The sequence below is a fragment of the Octodon degus genome, unplaced genomic scaffold (assembly GCF_000260255.1).
Source record: "Octodon degus isolate 3935 unplaced genomic scaffold, OctDeg1.0 scaffold00029, whole genome shotgun sequence".
In the NCBI taxonomy this organism is placed as follows: Eukaryota; Metazoa; Chordata; class Mammalia; order Rodentia; family Octodontidae; genus Octodon; species Octodon degus.
Genome location: NW_004524605.1, coordinates 13,681,539 through 13,699,659, shown reverse-complemented (window position 1 = coordinate 13,699,659; position 18,121 = coordinate 13,681,539). Strand labels below are relative to the sequence as shown.

Genomic DNA, 18,121 nt, shown 5'->3' with positions numbered 1-18,121 from the left:
AATAGAATAATCAAGGGTCAGCAAATAATTCTCCTGGGCCAAATCTGGAATGCCTTTTGTTTTTATAAATAAAGTTTCATTGTAGCATAGGAAAACCGATATATGTATTATTATTGTTTTTATGCTACAAATGCTGGTTGAATGTTGCTAACAGAGATCATATGGCTCACAAAGTAAAAATGCACTTACTATATAGCTATTCCTGGAAAATTCTGCTCACTTCTATAAAGGAAAAGCCGTAAGTGCATCTCAATAGAAACAGAAAAAGCATTTGTTAAAATCAACAGTCAGTAACTATCAATACACTGGGAATAGGGGCCGGGGAGATGGCTCAGTGGAAAGAGCACTTCCCTGGCAAGCGCAAGGGCCTGAGTTCAATCCCCAGTTCCACAAAAAACAACAACAACAAAAACCAAAAAACTGGGAATAGATGGAAACTTTCTTACTTTGATGAAAGTCATCTATGTAGCCCCACAACTAGCAAGAGGTTTAAAGGTGAATGACTGAATTGTCTCTCACAAAGATTGGGATGAAGGCAAGATTGTCAAATTTAGTCACTTCTACTCTACATTAGATTGCAGGTTCCAGCAGTGCAGTAAGAGAAAACAATAACATGACAGAAAGGAGCATGCCACCAAGTGGAAATGAAATGAAGAAAACAACTCCCTTTGCAGTAGCAGCGAAAGAATAAATTAGGAGCAAATTTAATGAAATATGGGCCACAGAGATAGCTCAGCGGTATAAGCGCCTGCCTAGGCAAGTGCAAGGACCCAGGTTCAATCCCCAGTACTGCGGGCCATGCTCACCCCAGGCTGAGACAGCTATCCAAGATCACATGCCTGTAATCCCAGCCCTGCAGAGACTGAACCAGTGACACTGTGCCAGACACATTAAGAAAAAAGTAGAAGTGTATGCTGAAAATTACCAAGTATTACCAAAAGTCTGAAGATCTAAATAAATGGAGATATGTCTCATCCTTGCAAATTAGAAATTTGATACTATTAAAATGTCAGTTTTCTCAAGATTGATCCATAGAGTCCAAGCATTTCCTTTATAAATAGATTCTTGAAAGGTGGCTGAAATACACAGGCAAGCTCATACCGCGATGAGTATCAAACAGCCCAATCCATGCGGGGATTCACAGGTGTTGCCGAGGATTTTAGACCTTTACCACATGATTTGTGGAGCGCCATGGAGATATTCTGCAAAATGCTGTGACAAGACTGGATTTGCAGGGCCAGGGAGATAGCTCAGTAGAATATGCACTTCACTGGTAAACTCAATCCCCAGTTCCGCCAAAAAAAAAAAAAAAAAAAAAAAAAAATTGGATTTGTATTATTAGACGATTACTGGTAGCAGGTGCGTAGCGAAACAAGGACAAAAAGCAGAGACAGTGGAGTGGTGGTAGGTTCCAAGTGAAAGTTGATGGAAGCCTGGATATACAAATGGCTGTGAAGCCCCAAAGAGATGCACGAATTTGGGATATATTTCACACATAGCGCCCATAGAACCTAATGATTAAAGACGAAGTCGTACAGTAATCCACTGACCAAGTCAATTGTCCTTCCCGTAATGGATCAACTAATGAGGTTAAGTGGGAAAATCTCTCCTCCTCCTTGATGAAATCGTCCGCGTGAAGATCACAGCCGGCCAAGTACAAGGCCTCGCGTAAGGCTGGAGACACGAGGCCGTTCCCCAGCCCGCCCAAGAAGCTTGCGACATTGTCTATCCCTGGAGGTCAGCAGTGCAGGGCAGCCATTGTCGGCTCTCTGGGTGGGGGAGGGGTAACCAAGGACATCCGCGGGAAGAGAACTCACGTAGCAAGGGACAGTGGGGGGGGGGAACGAGGAACGCGCGCTGTTTCCTCTGGCTCTAGCTAGTGATTGGAGGCTTCTGCTGGAGGCGAGGGAAGTGGGCGGGAGGAGCCGAAAAACGCGGCTCTGATTGGCGGGTCAGGGGCACTGAGCCGCTCATGATTGGGCGGGAGGAGCCGCGTAGGGTTCTGGGTAACAGAGGCCTTGGAAGGGTCATAACCGAAAGGGGAGGGCCGTCAACAAACGGCTGAGCTCACAATCAGGCCACGTCCTGGCCGGGGCGCCCCCCTCCCCCATGGAGACTGCCAGGCCTGAGCTACAGCCTCGGCCGCGCCAACTGCCTCGGGCGACGCCTTCGCGTCCGCTGCGCCCCGCTCCGCCCTCGCTGCCAGTCGAAGGCAGATCCTTTCGGGCAGCGGCCTCCTCGCCCTCGCCGCCCGCCCCGTGCGTGGCCACCATTGTGACCATGGCCTCGTCCTGCGCCGAGGCTCCAGCGTCGGGCCTGCAGCCCAGGACGCGGCGGGTGCTCCAGGTGAAGCCAGAGCAGGTGCTGCTGCTGCCACCCAGGCCTCTGCTGCCTCAGGTCCAGGACCCGGGCGGCCCCGCCCCGCCCGCGCAGGCGCAGGCGCAGGCGCAGGCTCAGGCGCAGGCCCGGCTGCTGCAGCTGAGGCCCGAATTGCTGCTGCTGCCGCCCGCACCCCAGGGCGCCCCCTACAGGCCCGAGCTGCGCCCCATGCAGCCCCAGACGCCGCAGATTAAGATCGAGAAGCAGGCAGAGCCGGGCTTTGGCTTGGACCCGGCCACCGGACCTTGCAGGGCCGTCCAGGCTGGTGCTCGAACCTCCAGGGCGGCCAAGGTAGACGACCACGGGCTGGCCCTCGACAGCCATCGAGGGGAGGAGAAGAAGGGCATGCTGGGGACAGAGGTCATGAAGGATGCAGCGGGCGGTGAGGACAAAAGCCTGGCTGCCCTTGTTGGGGATCGAGTCGTCAAAACCGAGGACCCCGAGGACCACCCCGGGGACTGCAGACTGGGCACGGCGTCCGCCGCCCTGATCCACGACAGCAAAGAGGTCATCCTGGCCCAGCCGCCGGGCGCCTTAGGCCTGCAGCAGCAAGACCTCAGGATCCCTTTGACTCTGCACCCCGTTCCCCCGGGGACCCGGATCCAGTTCCAGGGGCCTCCACCTTCAGACCTGATGCGGTTGACCAAGGTCCCCCTGACACCAGTGCCAATTAAAATGCAATCCTTACTGGAGCCATCTGTAAAAATAGAAACCAAAGATGTCCCGCTCACCGTGCTTCCCTCAGACGCAGGTATCAGCCGGCAAGGGAATCTGGTTGTCAGAACTTCCACTATGTAGCCCCATAGCAGACATGTCAGCTGTTCAGAAGACTAAACTAGAAAAATAAAATCATGAACTCGATTGTTAGGCTGCAGGGATCACTTCTGCGTGACTTGGATGCGTTTCAGTACAACGCACTAGCACGCTTGGGTTCACAAGGACAAACAGTGAAATATTTTTACACATAAATATTCCTGCTAGGCAACACAAAGCCCTCAATTTGTATGTTACAATCGATGAACACTGAAGTATGTAATACTGTTATGTATATCAGAAATACAAGGGAAAGTAATGAAAAAGATTGTTATTCAAGAAACTTTATACTGATTATAGAGGCTGTCTTTTTAAAATGAACAGTAACCATTTTTTTAAGGAGAAAACAATCTCATTATATGTAACATTTTACTATTCTTAGAAATATTATTTGAAAACAATACTGTAGAATAATTAGAATTGGTTTTTTAAAGAAATGACTGTAGTTACAAATGTAACAACTACAAATAAACATTATTTCTAGTACTTCCAAATATATAGCGAGCAGGGCAGGGAAGATAGCTCAGATGTTTAAGTGCCTGCCTGGCAAACACAAGGACCAAGGTTCAATCGCTGGTACTGTATGCTGTGCCAGCCCTGCACCTAGCAGGCTATTGAAGCTGCGCATAGTGGTGCACGCCTGGCCTGTAATCCCAGCAGTGGGGTGACTGAGACAGGAGGATCACCACAAGTCCAAACTGTGTAGGGAGATCCTGTACCAAATAAATATTTTTTTTAATTCTTTCAAATACATAGGTAGCAAATTATTAAAGATTTGGTTCAGACAGAACTGTCAGTAAATGTCTTTGAGAGGTATATATTTAGTTTGTATTTTCATCCTTGTTTTTTCTTTACTGATTCTTACCCACCTTATCCCTTTAGTTTCTTTCTTCAGCAGTTTTTACACTTTGTCGTCATTTTCTGTATTTTTTAGGGAAGGGTCTACAGGGTGTTCGGAGTCTCACTGCTAGATTGGACTCCTAGTGATCCGCCTGGTTATAGCCTCCCAGGAGCTGGGATTACAGGCGCCCACCACCATGCCCAGTCTCAATTGCCATTTTAGTGCGCTCCAAGGGCGGGGCCGGCATGGCAGGCCTGGGGACTTAACCCCGACCTGGGCCCCTGCAGCAGGCTCTCGAATCCACTGAGTCATTTGGCTGACGCTTGTCTTCATTTTCTAACGGAAATAATGGAGTAACATCTTTTACACTAAGTATTTTATCTTTTGTATGTTTAAATTTTTTAAATCAAGTAACTAAGAGAAACTATTAATATGTAGATAGTATTTTGTATACTACATGAAAATATAAGTTTAGCCAACTGTATTGTAATTTCAGCTGGCTCTGTAAGTCTCAGAAAGTCACTTCTTTAATTTTCTCTTGTCTCTCAGGACATGGGGTTGAAGTTGAGAATAGATTCAACCTCTATTGAGTCTAATTTAAATATATACATATATGCACAACTATATATATGTGTTGGAGTATACATACATATATATTTTTTGTCTTTTTGATACAGGGGCTCACTATGCAGTTCAGGCTGGCCTAGAGCTTATTTTGTATCCCAGGCTGGTTTTAAACTTGCAACGATCCTCCTGCTTCAGCCTCCTGAGTGCTGAGATTATGGGTGCACAGCACCACATCAGAATTAGAAAGTTTGCATGTATAAAAAAAGTTTTTCCTTTAAAGGACACAAAAAGGTAGAATAAATAAGTCTCTTTAATTATGTAGCTAAGCCACGCAATGGTGATACACACATGTAATCCCAGAAGTCCTAGGGCTGAGTCAGAAGGATAGCTATGAGTTCAAGGCCAGCCTGAACTAATAGTGAGACCTGTCTCAAAACAAAAAGCAAAGAACAAAGAACAGAAACAAAAACTAAATAAATATGTAAGTAACATTAATTTAGTAGTAGGATTATAGTCGCGAATAAGTCGTATTTTTGCTCCCCAATGTTACACTATTTTTATGGTGGGAAAATAAATGTGTACTATTTATTAGAGGTGCTAATGGAGCTCAGAGAAATAACAAGCCAACCCTTTATATATCTTCAAGATGATTCCATAGCATCAGGGGTGTTAAGGAATTCTGAAATATTGGCAGTTCTTGGTTATAATGGAGTATATGTTTTCTTTAGATACTTAAAAAATAAGTATTGACGAAGGTGCACTTTAGCAATGTGTGTGTCACAGTAATTAAGACTTAATTTTTGTCATTTAGGAATACCAGATACTCCCTTCAGTAAGGACAGAAATGGTCATGTGAAGCGACCCATGAATGCATTTATGGTTTGGGCGAGGATTCACCGACCAGCACTAGCCAAAGCTAACCCAGCAGCCAACAATGCAGAAATCAGTGTCCAGCTTGGGTTAGAATGGAACAAACTTAGCGAGGAGCAAAAGAAACCTTATTATGATGAAGCACAGAAGATTAAGGAAAAGCACAGAGAGGAATTTCCTGGTAATCAATGAAATGAACAACACCATTTTATATGTCTTTTAAATTTATTAACAAAAATTATTAGGATAAGACTGAAAGACAAAAATATGTAATTTTTGCCCCTAATCTGCTATGTTCAAAAAAGAGAATAATGTCTAACACTATAGTAGTGATTGAGGCCAGACCTATGTGTCCTGAAATAGAACCAAGCAGGGGATATTTGATTCCATTCTTCCCAATGCAAACCAGAGACATACAGTTTCATTGTAGTTTTGATAAAATATATATGGATACTAGAGATATAAATTTGATGAAGGTAAATTTCTAGAGCTCTAGGGTATAATTTTGAAAATACACTAGAAATTTTATTTATTTTAAAATTTATTTTACTTATTTTGTCTTTTTGAGACAGGGTCTCACTATGCAGTTTAGGTTGACTTTGAGCTCACTTTGTAGGCCAGGCTGGTCTTGAACTTACAACAGTTCTCTGGCCTCAGTCTTCTAAGTGTTGGGACTACAGGCATGTGCCAACTAAAAAGATTAAAACCATGGAAAATTGTGCATCACACTTAGGAGAATTACAAGGATTAACACCATCCCCCTTTGAATGCCATATGGTTATCAGAAGATAGATTTAGTCCCATGATGTTATGTAGTTTGAAATGACTCCAGTTCCTGTCCACCAGTAAGATAATTGAGATTAAGGATGGGAAGATGGATAGTGTATGGTGAACATAACTATGCATGGTATGAAAAGAATTTCTGGCTTATGAGCAGAGCTGTTTTAGGAAAAACGTTAGTAATAGCAACTGGAGGCTGGCTCTTTTCTTCTGTCCTAGGAAGGACATTGAGTAATTCATGGTTTTGGATAATGCCATTAGAGATTGTCATTGGAGATGCTTCCTGAATTAGGCATAAAACAGTGACTAGTCATTGTTAAAATGTTGTAAGATATAGACAGTGATATCTTATAGAAAAGAAACAAAGTAATGAATAATGTTTTACTAAGGTGTTGTCTTATAAACTGAAGAAAAGTTTTGAGATTCAACTTAAATGGCTTTGATATGGATTGTACTCTAGATTATGTGTCTCTGGGTGTAAGCCATTTGACCTTTTAATTATAGGTTACAAAATTGGCCACCTTAGGGCTGGTGATATAGCTCAGCAGACTAAGCGCTTGGTTAGGTAAGCTCAGGGGCCAGGGTTGGATCCCTAGCACCTCATACCATGCCACACCCCCCACCACCTCCCCCGTGCTCTAAGCCAGCAATGGAGTCCCAGGCATGGTGGCGCACACCTGTAATCCCAACACGAGGGAGGCAGAAATCAGGAGGATTACTCTGAGTCTGCTGCGTAGTGAAACCCCTGCACCAAAAAAACATTGGCCACCAGTTGGAAGCTGTATAGATGTATATGTTAAAATGCACAGTCATTCATAGAAGTAGTATCAAAAAGCTGGAAAATCTACTTTTTGAGATAAGATCTCTATGTATAGTTCAAGCTGGTCTGGAGCTCACCATGTAGCCTAGGGTGACTCTAAGCTCTCCCCAGTCCTCCTGCCTCAGCCTCCTGAATGCTGGGATTATAGGTGTATGCCACCACACCTGGTGTGAAAATCTACTTTAGACAATGACTTAGTTTTAAAGGAGTTTGAAGTGTTTTGTATTTTAAAGCCAAGTTGAAGTTATACGTTCATATTAAAAGTAGTCTATCTTTTTCTGTAGGTTGGGTCTATCAGCCTCGTCCAGGGAAGCGAAAACGCTTTCCTCTAAGTGTTTCCAGTGTATTTTCTGGTACCACACAGAATGTTATCTCTACAAATCCTACAACAGTTTATCCCTACCGTTCACCTACCTACTCCGTGGTAATTCCCAACCTGCAGAACACCATCACTCATCCAGTTGGTAAATTGGTTTTATTATGGATTACTATTTTTTAAATAGCTTTGTGAAAACTTTACCTCTTGATTTGCAACTTTGTTAGGCTTTGAGCAACAATCTGAAGTGGTAAAATCAAGAAGAGACAAAGTGGGAGTGTTAAATAGAAGGGAAAATTGCAGTAGACATCAGAGCACGTGGGTTGGAAGAGTAGCAGATCCAGACCTTTAAGCAAGTCAGGATGAGCCCCTAGATTAGTCAGCTAATGCAGGAAATGGCTGAGGTAATTCAATAGGAAATAGGAGTGTCTTTTTACTCTCTGTAAAAGAATGCCTTGCTAATGGGGTCTGAAGCATCCTGTCCTGGAACTTAGTAAATACTGATCTGTTAAAAGATCATTCTGTCACTGCTGTAAAGAGACAATGGAAGTAATCCATTTTCTATCCAATATTTTTGTTCGTGTGACTGAGTGCCTGTGAATGTCTTCCTTATCGCTTCTTCACAACATTGCTGTCTCTTGACTGTAAGAGCCCCAAGTTTGAGTAGCACATATCTAATGGCTTGTGGTAATGTTATCCATCATTAATGTGTTCTTCCAGAATCTGTTTTGTGTGTGTGTGTGTGTGTGTGTGTGTGTGTGTGTGCGCGCGTGCTGGCTCAGCCCACCCTGGGACTGGGGCTGCTGTGACATGTGGTGCTAGGGATCAAACCAAGGTCCCTGCGCTTGCCTAAGCAAGTGCTTTAGTTCGCTGAGTTCTCTTGGACACCCAGAATCTTTTTTAAGCACCTTTTAGGGAGAGCTTTATTCATGTACTAGTATCACTTGTCTTAAAACTACTTAAGATAATCCTTTTCAAATAGCTCTTCCTAATTTCTGCCACCTCAGAGCCTCCTGATAATAAAGTTTTCTCTAAAAACTGAGATATTTAGATATCTTGAAAAGTGAATTATTAGAATCATGCATTTTTAATTTTTTTTTTAAAATGTAGCATTTTAGCAATCAGTAGCAACAAAACCACATAGAAAGCCAGGCTGAGGAAGTTGCAGAAAGCCAATATTCTAGACTTGTCTCCAAGTAGGTGGTATTGCCTTTAATCCCATATTTCAAAGTAGGTTTAAATATATCTTTTCCTACCTTGTTTTTGTGATGATATTTATGACTTTTGTTTTCATAATACACATTTGTTCTTTTTATGTTTTCTACATGACTTGACTTATATCTGCTTCTATCTACTGTTGGATACTATATGTTTACTCCGGAACAGACTTCTCAATGTTCTTATTAGAGATATTACACAATATATTAATTTTATACCTTCTGGAAAGATATGAATTGGGAAGGAACTGGAAATTTTTCTTCTGATATTGGTTGGCTTCTTGCATCCATACCGTTAGATTTTTAATATTTAGGGTAGAATTACAGGACACATTTTAGAACCAGTGTAACCAAAGACAAAGTAATGATCAGTATTTTTATTATTATTATTATTTTATGACAACCCTTATTTCTAGTGAGAACTAAAGTAAGGAAAAGTTCCTTTCTTGGATTTCAAATGATAAGCAGTTGTTTTCCCAGCTATATAACATAATGAGTGATGAGATTTATATGCTGTTGTTTTAGTCTGATCTCATCACCTTGGCATTATATTACTTAGAAGAGTTAGTACCACTTGCAGATTTGGAAATTTCACTGCTGTATATTTTATATTCTAAGTCATTTATAAAATGATTAAATAATAAATAATTTGGAGAAACAGTTTTAATTTCTTCGATGCTAATTTTAGACTTTGTTGTTTCACTCAATTTGTATTCCAAATACAGTTTAATTCTAAATATAAAATCAAAGCAATTTTATTTTTCAGGCAAGTTTGTTTTATTCCTTTAGAAGGAAAATGAAAGGTATAGAGATATTTATTTTCTTTTACAGAAAAAAATTACACTTTTTTTCTCTCAATCTTTGTGCATTAAAAGAATGCTGTAGAGACTTGACCAGCTTTTCAGCTGTACAAAATGGACTCACCAAGCTTGGGTGCTGAAGGTCACTGCTTGGACTAAGGAGAAGTTATGATGATTTTCCAAAAATTCTCTGGTAGACCCCATTTTTTATTTCCTTATTTTTGTTTACTTTATCTAATATTTTCTTAGTTTACCTTTGAGTTTCTCTACAATTTGTAGATGAATATCTTTTTTAAAAAAATTCATTTTGTTGGGCCGGCCAAATAGCTCAGTGGATTAAAGTGCCTGCATACAGGTGCAGGGGCCAGGGATTCAATCTCCAGGCCTGCCATGCCGGCCCAGTCCCTGGGCCGTGCTGAGACCGCAATTGAGACTGGGCATGGTGGTGCGCGCTTATGATCCCAGCTCTTGGGAGGTTGTAAACAGGCGGATCACTACAAATCTGATCTGGTAGTGAGACCCTGAACACCCTGTAGACCCTTCCCTAAAAAATACAAAAAAAACCCCAAAACATATAATAAAATAAAATTCATCTTGTCAATTTGGATTAAAATATTCTGTGAACTTCCCATTGTACAGTAGTTGATCTAGTATCCTGAAATTATCTGTGGTACAAATTAGGTTTTAGAGATCCTAAAGTCTTCTTTAGTAAGAAGGATCTTGTTGAGTCTTAGTTATGTTTTCAGTTTAGAGCTGTTTTCCACATTGCACAAGAAGGGGGCCTGCCCCGTAGCTCAGTTCTTTAAGTGGCTGCTTCAACAAAGCAGTCAGGCTCAGGTTGCTGTGGTTCGATCCCCATAACTCAAGCCAGCCAAACCTGCCCTGAAGGCATTCCAAGCAAAACAAAACAAAACAAAACAAAACAAAACAAAACAAAACAATACCCTTCTGCACATTGCACAAGAATATAAGCAGTTCTCTTTGATTTGTACAGTTAGTTATGCAACTTTCCCACTTGGAAGCACATCTTTTTCTCTTGAGGTTTTACCACATTATATGTGTTTTACACTTTTACATATAAAATAGCCCTTGTTGTTCTATGACTTTTTATTCTGTTATCCTTATTGATCTTTTTCCCTACCCAATGTTGGTATCCTAAAAATTGAATAACCCCAGGGTAGATTTATTTAATTTTTAGTCTTGTCTCATTAGCCAGGAACATAAATGTAGAAATGTGATTATTACCCTGTAAATACTACTTTATGGATCTTTGTATACTGACTTTATGGATCTTTCTGATAATCTTTCTCTATCATTTGACTTTCAGTGAAGCTCAATTCATTTTGCTGTGGGTCTATTAATCCTATTTCCTCTTTCTAATACATTTTTGTCTCACTCAGATATTTATTTATTAAAATATATTTGGTACAGGGTTTTACCACGCAGATCAGACTCATGGTGATCCTTTTGTTTTGAGCCTCACTAGCGCTGTGATTACAGATGTGCGGCGCTACACTCAGACTTGGTGGCCAGCTCAGCACACCTGGGGGCAGGGCCAGCACAGTATGTGGTGCCAGGGATTGATCCCCAGTCCCTACTTGCCTAAGCATCATTAAGATATTTAGTCTATTGGAAAACTAAATGCCCCATTTGGTATTTTCTGTGTTTCAGTGAATTTTTCTATCTTATATATTATCTGAATAAACTCTAGTGCTATGTTTGCATCTCTGCCTGCCTGCGCTCTCCCCTGCTAGAGACAAGGCATCAAGGAAGTTTCAGTCTCTGGTATCAAAGAGTTTATAAAGTAGTTATAGGAAAGGCAGATACAAGTGAAACAATTTTGCTAAATCAAAAAAAAAAAAGATTGATTGGTATTTTTAGTAATTATCTTGTCTTGTATTTTTTTGTCTTGTATTATTTTTATGTCCAGTGGATTGTTTACGTTGTCCCTCGTATTTAATACCATATTATATTCATGAGCTATTATATATAATGGTTAAAGCATGATTTTTTTCCTCATTTTTCCCCCATGTAAAGGCCACAATAGGTGCTTCTGGTTGGTATTTCTGACCACCCTCTTTCAAAAGATAACTCATAGACCCAGGTTTTTTCCTACACTGTACTCTGCCATCTTTACTAATCGACATCTGAGGCCACTGTACTGCTCCAGGTTGTACTAACTGACCACTTACAGAAGGGAAGACAGCAGCAAGGATTCTGTGTGAGCACCCTTCATGGTGATGGATGTTGTTTTTGCTTCTATTCCGTTGGGTAGCTCTTAGGTGTTTGGCCACTCCTAACTGCCAGGCAAGCTGGAAAACACAGCCAGCTGTGTGCTAAAAAGAGAAAACAAACGGCTGGCTAATTGCTGCCGTCCTTTACCTGTAGTTTGATGTATTAGAGCTTTGTCTTTTCCACAAATGTTCCATATCCCCTGGGAGGTTATCAGAGAGGACAGAATGTTTCAGACTTTGAGCTGCCTTTTTTAATTTTTAAAGAGAAATAAGAGCTGGGAAGATAGCTCAGTAGAATAAGTGCTTGCTTAGCAAGCTCAAGGTCCTGAGTTCAATCCCCAGTACCACACACACACACAAAAAAAAATTCAAAATACAGTATTGAGAGGGTAACAGTGGTTAATACATTATGTTTTGTTATCTGTATGTTAGTTACTCAGAGTACAATATTTTGGCACTTAATTGCCTAAAATCAACACAAACCTCTCCTTTCTATGAACTAAGAGAAATTAATAGTATAACTAATATATCTGTATAATTTTTCCTCTTTTTCCTTTTCCTTCTTTTATTCATTCCATCATTCTAGTTTCTCTTTTCTTTTGAAGTTTCTTCCCATTTTCCAATATCTATTATACATTTTGGATCTTATTTTCTCTTTTGGCTTCTCACACTAGGGAGATAATACAGTCTTTACACATATGCATCTGTTTTACTGCACTTAAAGAGTATGGTCTGTGGTTGCATCCATTTACATATCAAAGCCTCCAGTTTATCCTTCTGTATGGCTGAGTAGTACTCCATTGTATTTTTTAAAAATTTTATTGAGAGACAAATATCAATGAGACAGTTTCAAAACTGATTAATAGGACAGTTTCAATAATTAATACATTGTACATTGTTATCTTGTTAGTGATATCTGTGGTACAAGATGTAGACAATATCCTGTCCAAACACTATTAGTACAAATCTTTCTTCTCATTGAATTAAGGGAAAGTAGCTGTATATCTATCCTAACTATTCTGCATATGCAGATACAAAATGGTCATTCCTCTGTATCCCTTTTTTTTTCAGTCCTGTCAGAAATGGGTATTCCATTGGCATCTAAATACTATAGGTGGGTGAATTCAGCAAAACAATTCAAGCAGTCCAGCAGTCCACAATAGTAGTGGGTTATCCGCAGAAGTTGTTGACTTGAGCCTTTCACAGCTCAGCATATTAATATGGCTTTACTTTATATACCTCATTTTTATACTTTTCTGCTGGATGGTTAAGACCAAGATAAAGCAAGACCTGTATAACAAGAAATGTAACTTTTGTATTTGATAAGGTCAGTCAAGTCCCCTCAGGATTTATCCTGTAACCCTGTACTGCAGTTTGCAGATCCTTTGTCAGTGTCAGCCACGTGGATGAGTCACGGCCATTGCTTGACCAATTTGCTCTCTGTGAAAGCCTGAGAGAATGTTTCCTCTCTATGTGACTCTTCTTAGGCACACTCAACATCATCGATCCCATTGCTCTGGGACCCCCATAGTCTCCTTGATCAGAAAATTTGGGACACAACTGAGTTACATGATGTTACAGTATAGGTTCTCCTATGTCCTGAGTCTTCACTGACCTTGAAAGGCTATGGGCAACATATTGGTTGTCCTTGCAGCCCTTCTATTTCTCTAACTTTTGGCATGCAAAAATTAGGTTGTTAACCCTCCAGAAGAGAAGCTTATTACTACCCTACAACATATGCAGTTGGGTTTAATGTCACTGTCTGTCTGAATATCAAACATCTTAGGCATAACATGGAACAGGTATTTTCCATCAAGTATTAATATGTTTAACATTAAGTCCCTACAGAATATGGAGATACAAATTTAAAAAATGAAAAATATTGAAAGAATATGAATAAACAATTACATATTTTTACACAGAAATTTAGAAATCTAATTATATACCGTATTGTAGCAGGACAGTCCTGTGACATTTTTTTTCTTTTTCTTGTGCCATTTTTCATTTATTACCCATTAAAAAAAAACACGTTTACTTGTGAGACAGTATGGTAAGAATTGGTATGTCATGACAAGAAGTATGTATTTAGAAGACCAGAATCACAGATATTCCAAGCGTGACCCTTCTATTACACATTGCTATCTTCAGTGCAGTTGCTTGGTTCACAGGTAGCAGCATGTATAGTTAGTCAGGGTGAGAATCCTACCAATTAACTGCTAGTTTCAAAAACCTGTTGATTTTTTCAGGATCATTGCCTTGCCCATCTTGTGCGTATAAATGTATGTCTTTGTCCCTGTCCTGTTTCCCAGCTTTTCTCCTTGCCCTCTCCTCATTGTCCAATCCTCAAGTTCTCGCTTTCCTTTTAATTGTGTTATACCTTTCTATTGTATTTTTTCTTTTGAGTTCTTATACTAGGGAGACAATATGATATTTACACATGTGGGTCTGGTTTATTTCACTTATGAGTATATCTTCAAGTGGCATCCACTTTAAGTTTGTCATTCTTTATAGCTGAGTAATACTCCATTGTGTAAAAAGACCACATCTTTTTATTCAGTCCTCAGTTGATGAGCATTTGGGTTGTTTCCAAGATCTAGCTATGACAGACTGTGCTGCTATAAACGTGGGTGCACATATATTACTGTGGTATATTTTCATTTCTCTGGAAAAATATCCAGAAGGGGAATAGCTGTGTTGAGTGGGACCTCTAATCGTAGTTTTTTTAGGGATCCACACCGATTTCCATAGTGACTGCACCAGTTTACACTCATGGAAGCAGTGGAGAAGTGTTCCTTTTTCCCCATACCCCTCCAGCATTTGTTAAAAGATTTCTTGATGATAGCCAGTCTCTCTGGGGTGAGATGGAATCTTGATGGTGTTTGAATTTGTGTCTTTCAAATGACCAGTGATATGGAATGTTTTTTCATATATTTCTTTGTTTTTGTATTTCTTCATCTGAGAAGTGTGTATTCATCTCAGATGCCCAGTTTTTGATCCAGTCTTTGAATCTGGGAGGTCTGGCTGGCCATGGTGGCACACACCTGTAATCCCAGTACCCAGGGGCTGAGAAAATGAGGAGCACTATGAGTTCGAGACCATCCCAGGCTACATACTGAGTTTGAGGCTGGTCTGAACTACATCATGAGACCTTATCTCAAAAAATAAATAAGTAAATAAATTTGGGAAGTCTGATTTTTTAATTCTCAATAGTAATTGTTTGTCTGAGGAACAGCTGGCAAACATTTTTCCCCACATTGTCAGTTGTCTCTTTACTCTGTTCATGGTTTCTCTTGCTGTGAAAAACAGCTCTTAGTAGGATGAGACTTCATGAAGTCTTTGCCTGCACCCATGTCTTCAAGAGTTTTACCTATTCAACCTCCTACTTTGGAACTTGATATTTAAGACACGGTCGTTCCATATAACACTTCGTGTATCCATGAGATATGATTGAAAAATCCAGTAAATGTTTGAATGTAAAACTGGTACTGTATTAAAAGGTATACAGCCAGTTATCCCCCTCAAAGCACTCCCCCTTGCCTCAGCCACTTGTTCCACCTTTCTCGCCATATTTCTGCATTGGTTCTGAAGTCCCCTCCCGTGAGAGTCTTTAGTTGTAATGTTGTGGGATTTTTGCTGTCCTGAATTGATTCACAGTACTTACCATTCATGGCCATATTTTTCACCTTTGGGAAGAGCCAGAAGTGGCACGGCACCAGATCTGGTTAATAAGGGGGCTGGGGCATGCCTTTACAAACCTTTCTCTCCATGGGGTGGGACTCGACAGCAGCGTTCACCTAATTTTCTTAAGGTTTTTGTTTTATTTATTTTAAAATTATTCTTTTAATTTATGTATTTATTTGGTATAGTGGCTCTTCTATGCAGCTCAGACTTGTAGTGATCCTCCCGTCTCAGCTTCCCCAGCCCTGGGATTACAGGCGTGCACCACCACACATGGTTTCAGTGGCCGGCATGGTATGGATTGTGGGGTCAGTGTGGCATGCGGTACTGGGGATCGAACCCTGATCCTTGTACTTGCCAGGCAGGTGCTTAGACTCCTGAGCCATCTCCCTGGCCCTCTTATGGTTTTTTAAATGCACTTACAAAAGAGAACTTCCACAACTGCTCCAGAAAGTGGCAAAGATGATGAGATGTGTGTGGGTGAAATGAGGGGGAGTTTTTTGAGGGTGATAAATTGCAGTGTATCTTTTAATGTAATAAATTTTAGAAAATATAAACACACACCACAGTTTTTAATTAAACCTTCTAATTTTTAACCTCAGATCAAAATAGTCTTTGGCACTTGTTAGTTGATTAATAAATATTTATTGAGTTAAATAAATGCATGATTATCACCTCATGCCTCATTTCTAGCTTTTATTTTATTTGTTTGTTTATTTATTTATTTATTTATTTATTTATTTATGGCAGGGTCTGCAGGGTCTATAGGGTCTCACTACATAGATTGGACTCATAGAGATCCTCCTGTTTTCAGCCTCCCAAGTGCTGGGATTAAATGTGCATGTCACCACGACCAGTCTCAATCGCTGTCTCAATGTGCCCCCAGGGGAGGGCCAAAAGGGCACAATGGTGATTGAACCCTGGCCACCGTGCTCTGCCTAAGCAGGCACTTTAGTCCATTGAGCTATTCTAGCTTTTCCTTTAGAGGAATGTCTTTGATAGGAAAGAGCATTTGGTGAAAGATTATCCCTCTTGTCTTCAGAAGCTGAACGCTTACCGATGTTTCTTTACAACTATTGTACTTCATATGTCCTTTGCCTGAAAGAACCATACTTCTTCACTGAGCACTAAGAGCTTCTTAGTCTGGGTATAGATAAAAGAAACCTGCACCAGGGCAGATGTTGGGGGTAAGTGGCTCGAGCGGAGTAATTATCCTGTTAAGATTTTTCAGGTTAGGCTTTGTAACAGTTGTGTGAGAAGGTTTAGATCCTCTTACACCAAGTCAGTGGTACAAGTGGTATCAGGTGTACTCAGTTTGTTAGCTTGTTATTTCATCTATTCCTTTTTTTTTCCATACTGGGGATTGAACTCAGGACTCTGTGCTTGCCAGGCAAGAACTTATCTCCCCAGACCCTATCCATTCTATTCTTAACTATTTTTTTGTTAACCAGGTTCTGTGCTAGATTTTGGGTATCCAAACATGAATGAAGAGAAGCAATTCCTGCTCTCTTTTGCAGCTTGGTGACTAGTGGGGACAGCAGACATGCAAATAAGTGCAGAGCTCTGTACTATTTTTATCTTAAGTGATAGATTTACAAGACTTGGAAGGTTCACAAAAAGAAGTTATCTTATATTTGATAAACCAAGAGAGATCTAGGGCCAGGGCCATGGCTCAGTAGAATAAGCACTTGCTTGGCAAGAGCCCTGAGTTCGATCCTTGTTACCACAAAAAAAAAAAAAAAAAAAAAAAAAGAAAGAAAGAAAGAAAGAAAGAAAAAGAAAAAAAAGTGAGGTCTCATAAGGCATTCTGCCTTACAGATGCAAGGGATAATCCATGTGGCCTCATCAGTGAGAATTCATACAACTTTATTTGCAGCCTATTCCTCCACCATGTTGCTTAGTTTACTATTTCCAGGTTTAGGTGGAACATTATCTGCCCCACCTGGGAGAGGGAAGAAAGTGGGGGTCTTACCTGGATAAGATTCCTGTTTCTTTTGGTCTCTGACAAAGACATTTCTAATTTCAGAGTCTGTTCTTGGACTGCTTCTTCTTCACTAACAGGTACCCAACTTCATAGGGATAATATATATATGACTATGGATACAGCTTCTATTTGCATTTCATCACAAAACATTTAAATTTACACTAGCTATCATTTTACTAGTGTAGCTACTCAAATGAGTAGTCCTGTCTTCTGTAGAAATAGACAGATAAAACACATAGTTGTTTGGCTTGCCTTTAAAATTCTGCTGTGTCTATCCTGCTCTGCTATAATTTTCTTTTCATACTTGTTACAAATGGTTGACCTGTGACAAATTGTGTTCTCATTTTGAAATTTCCTCCTGCGTTCATATTGAATGCAATAAAGTAAAACAATTTTGTTGATTGCTTAATTTTTTCAATTAAAATATCCTTTATTCTTTAGTTTAAATAAAAATGACTCATAGTGTTACTATGAAACTCAAAGTTGATGTTTAGATTCTTAAAAAATTCAGCTAATACTAAATCAAGCTCTAGCTTTATCTGCTGTCCACTTTCCTGTCCTTGTTCCTAGATGACCAGTAGTTAAGGGTGACTGTCAGAATTTTATTTCTGTTAGAAAAACAGTGGTGCCTGGACTCAGTTCTCTCCATATTTCTGATCACAAGCCAATCTGGACCAGCTCCAAATCTAATTTCCCTGTTAGGCAGGGAAATGACCTAACAGTGAATTTGACTTCGTTCTCATCCAACTCAGTTTGTGAGCAGAATCGTGCAAAGAATCAAGTTCATGAACCAAGGTGTGTATATGTATCTGAGATATATAT

At 40.3% G+C, this 18,121-nt stretch overlaps 1 protein-coding gene across 1 annotated transcript in view; it reads left to right on the top strand.

Annotated features, from left to right (window-relative positions):
* Window positions 1-2,109: 2,109 nt before the first annotated feature.
* The window catches only part of Sox30 (SRY-box 30), a 39,797-nt gene continuing 23,785 nt past the window's right edge, over window positions 2,110-18,121 (top strand). The window contains exons 1-3 of the mRNA XM_004629463.2: window positions 2,110-3,130; window positions 5,412-5,651; window positions 7,355-7,534. Coding sequence (XP_004629520.1) covers window positions 2,110-3,130; window positions 5,412-5,651; window positions 7,355-7,534 — 1,441 coding nt within the window. The remainder of the gene's footprint in view (window positions 3,131-5,411; window positions 5,652-7,354; window positions 7,535-18,121) is intronic.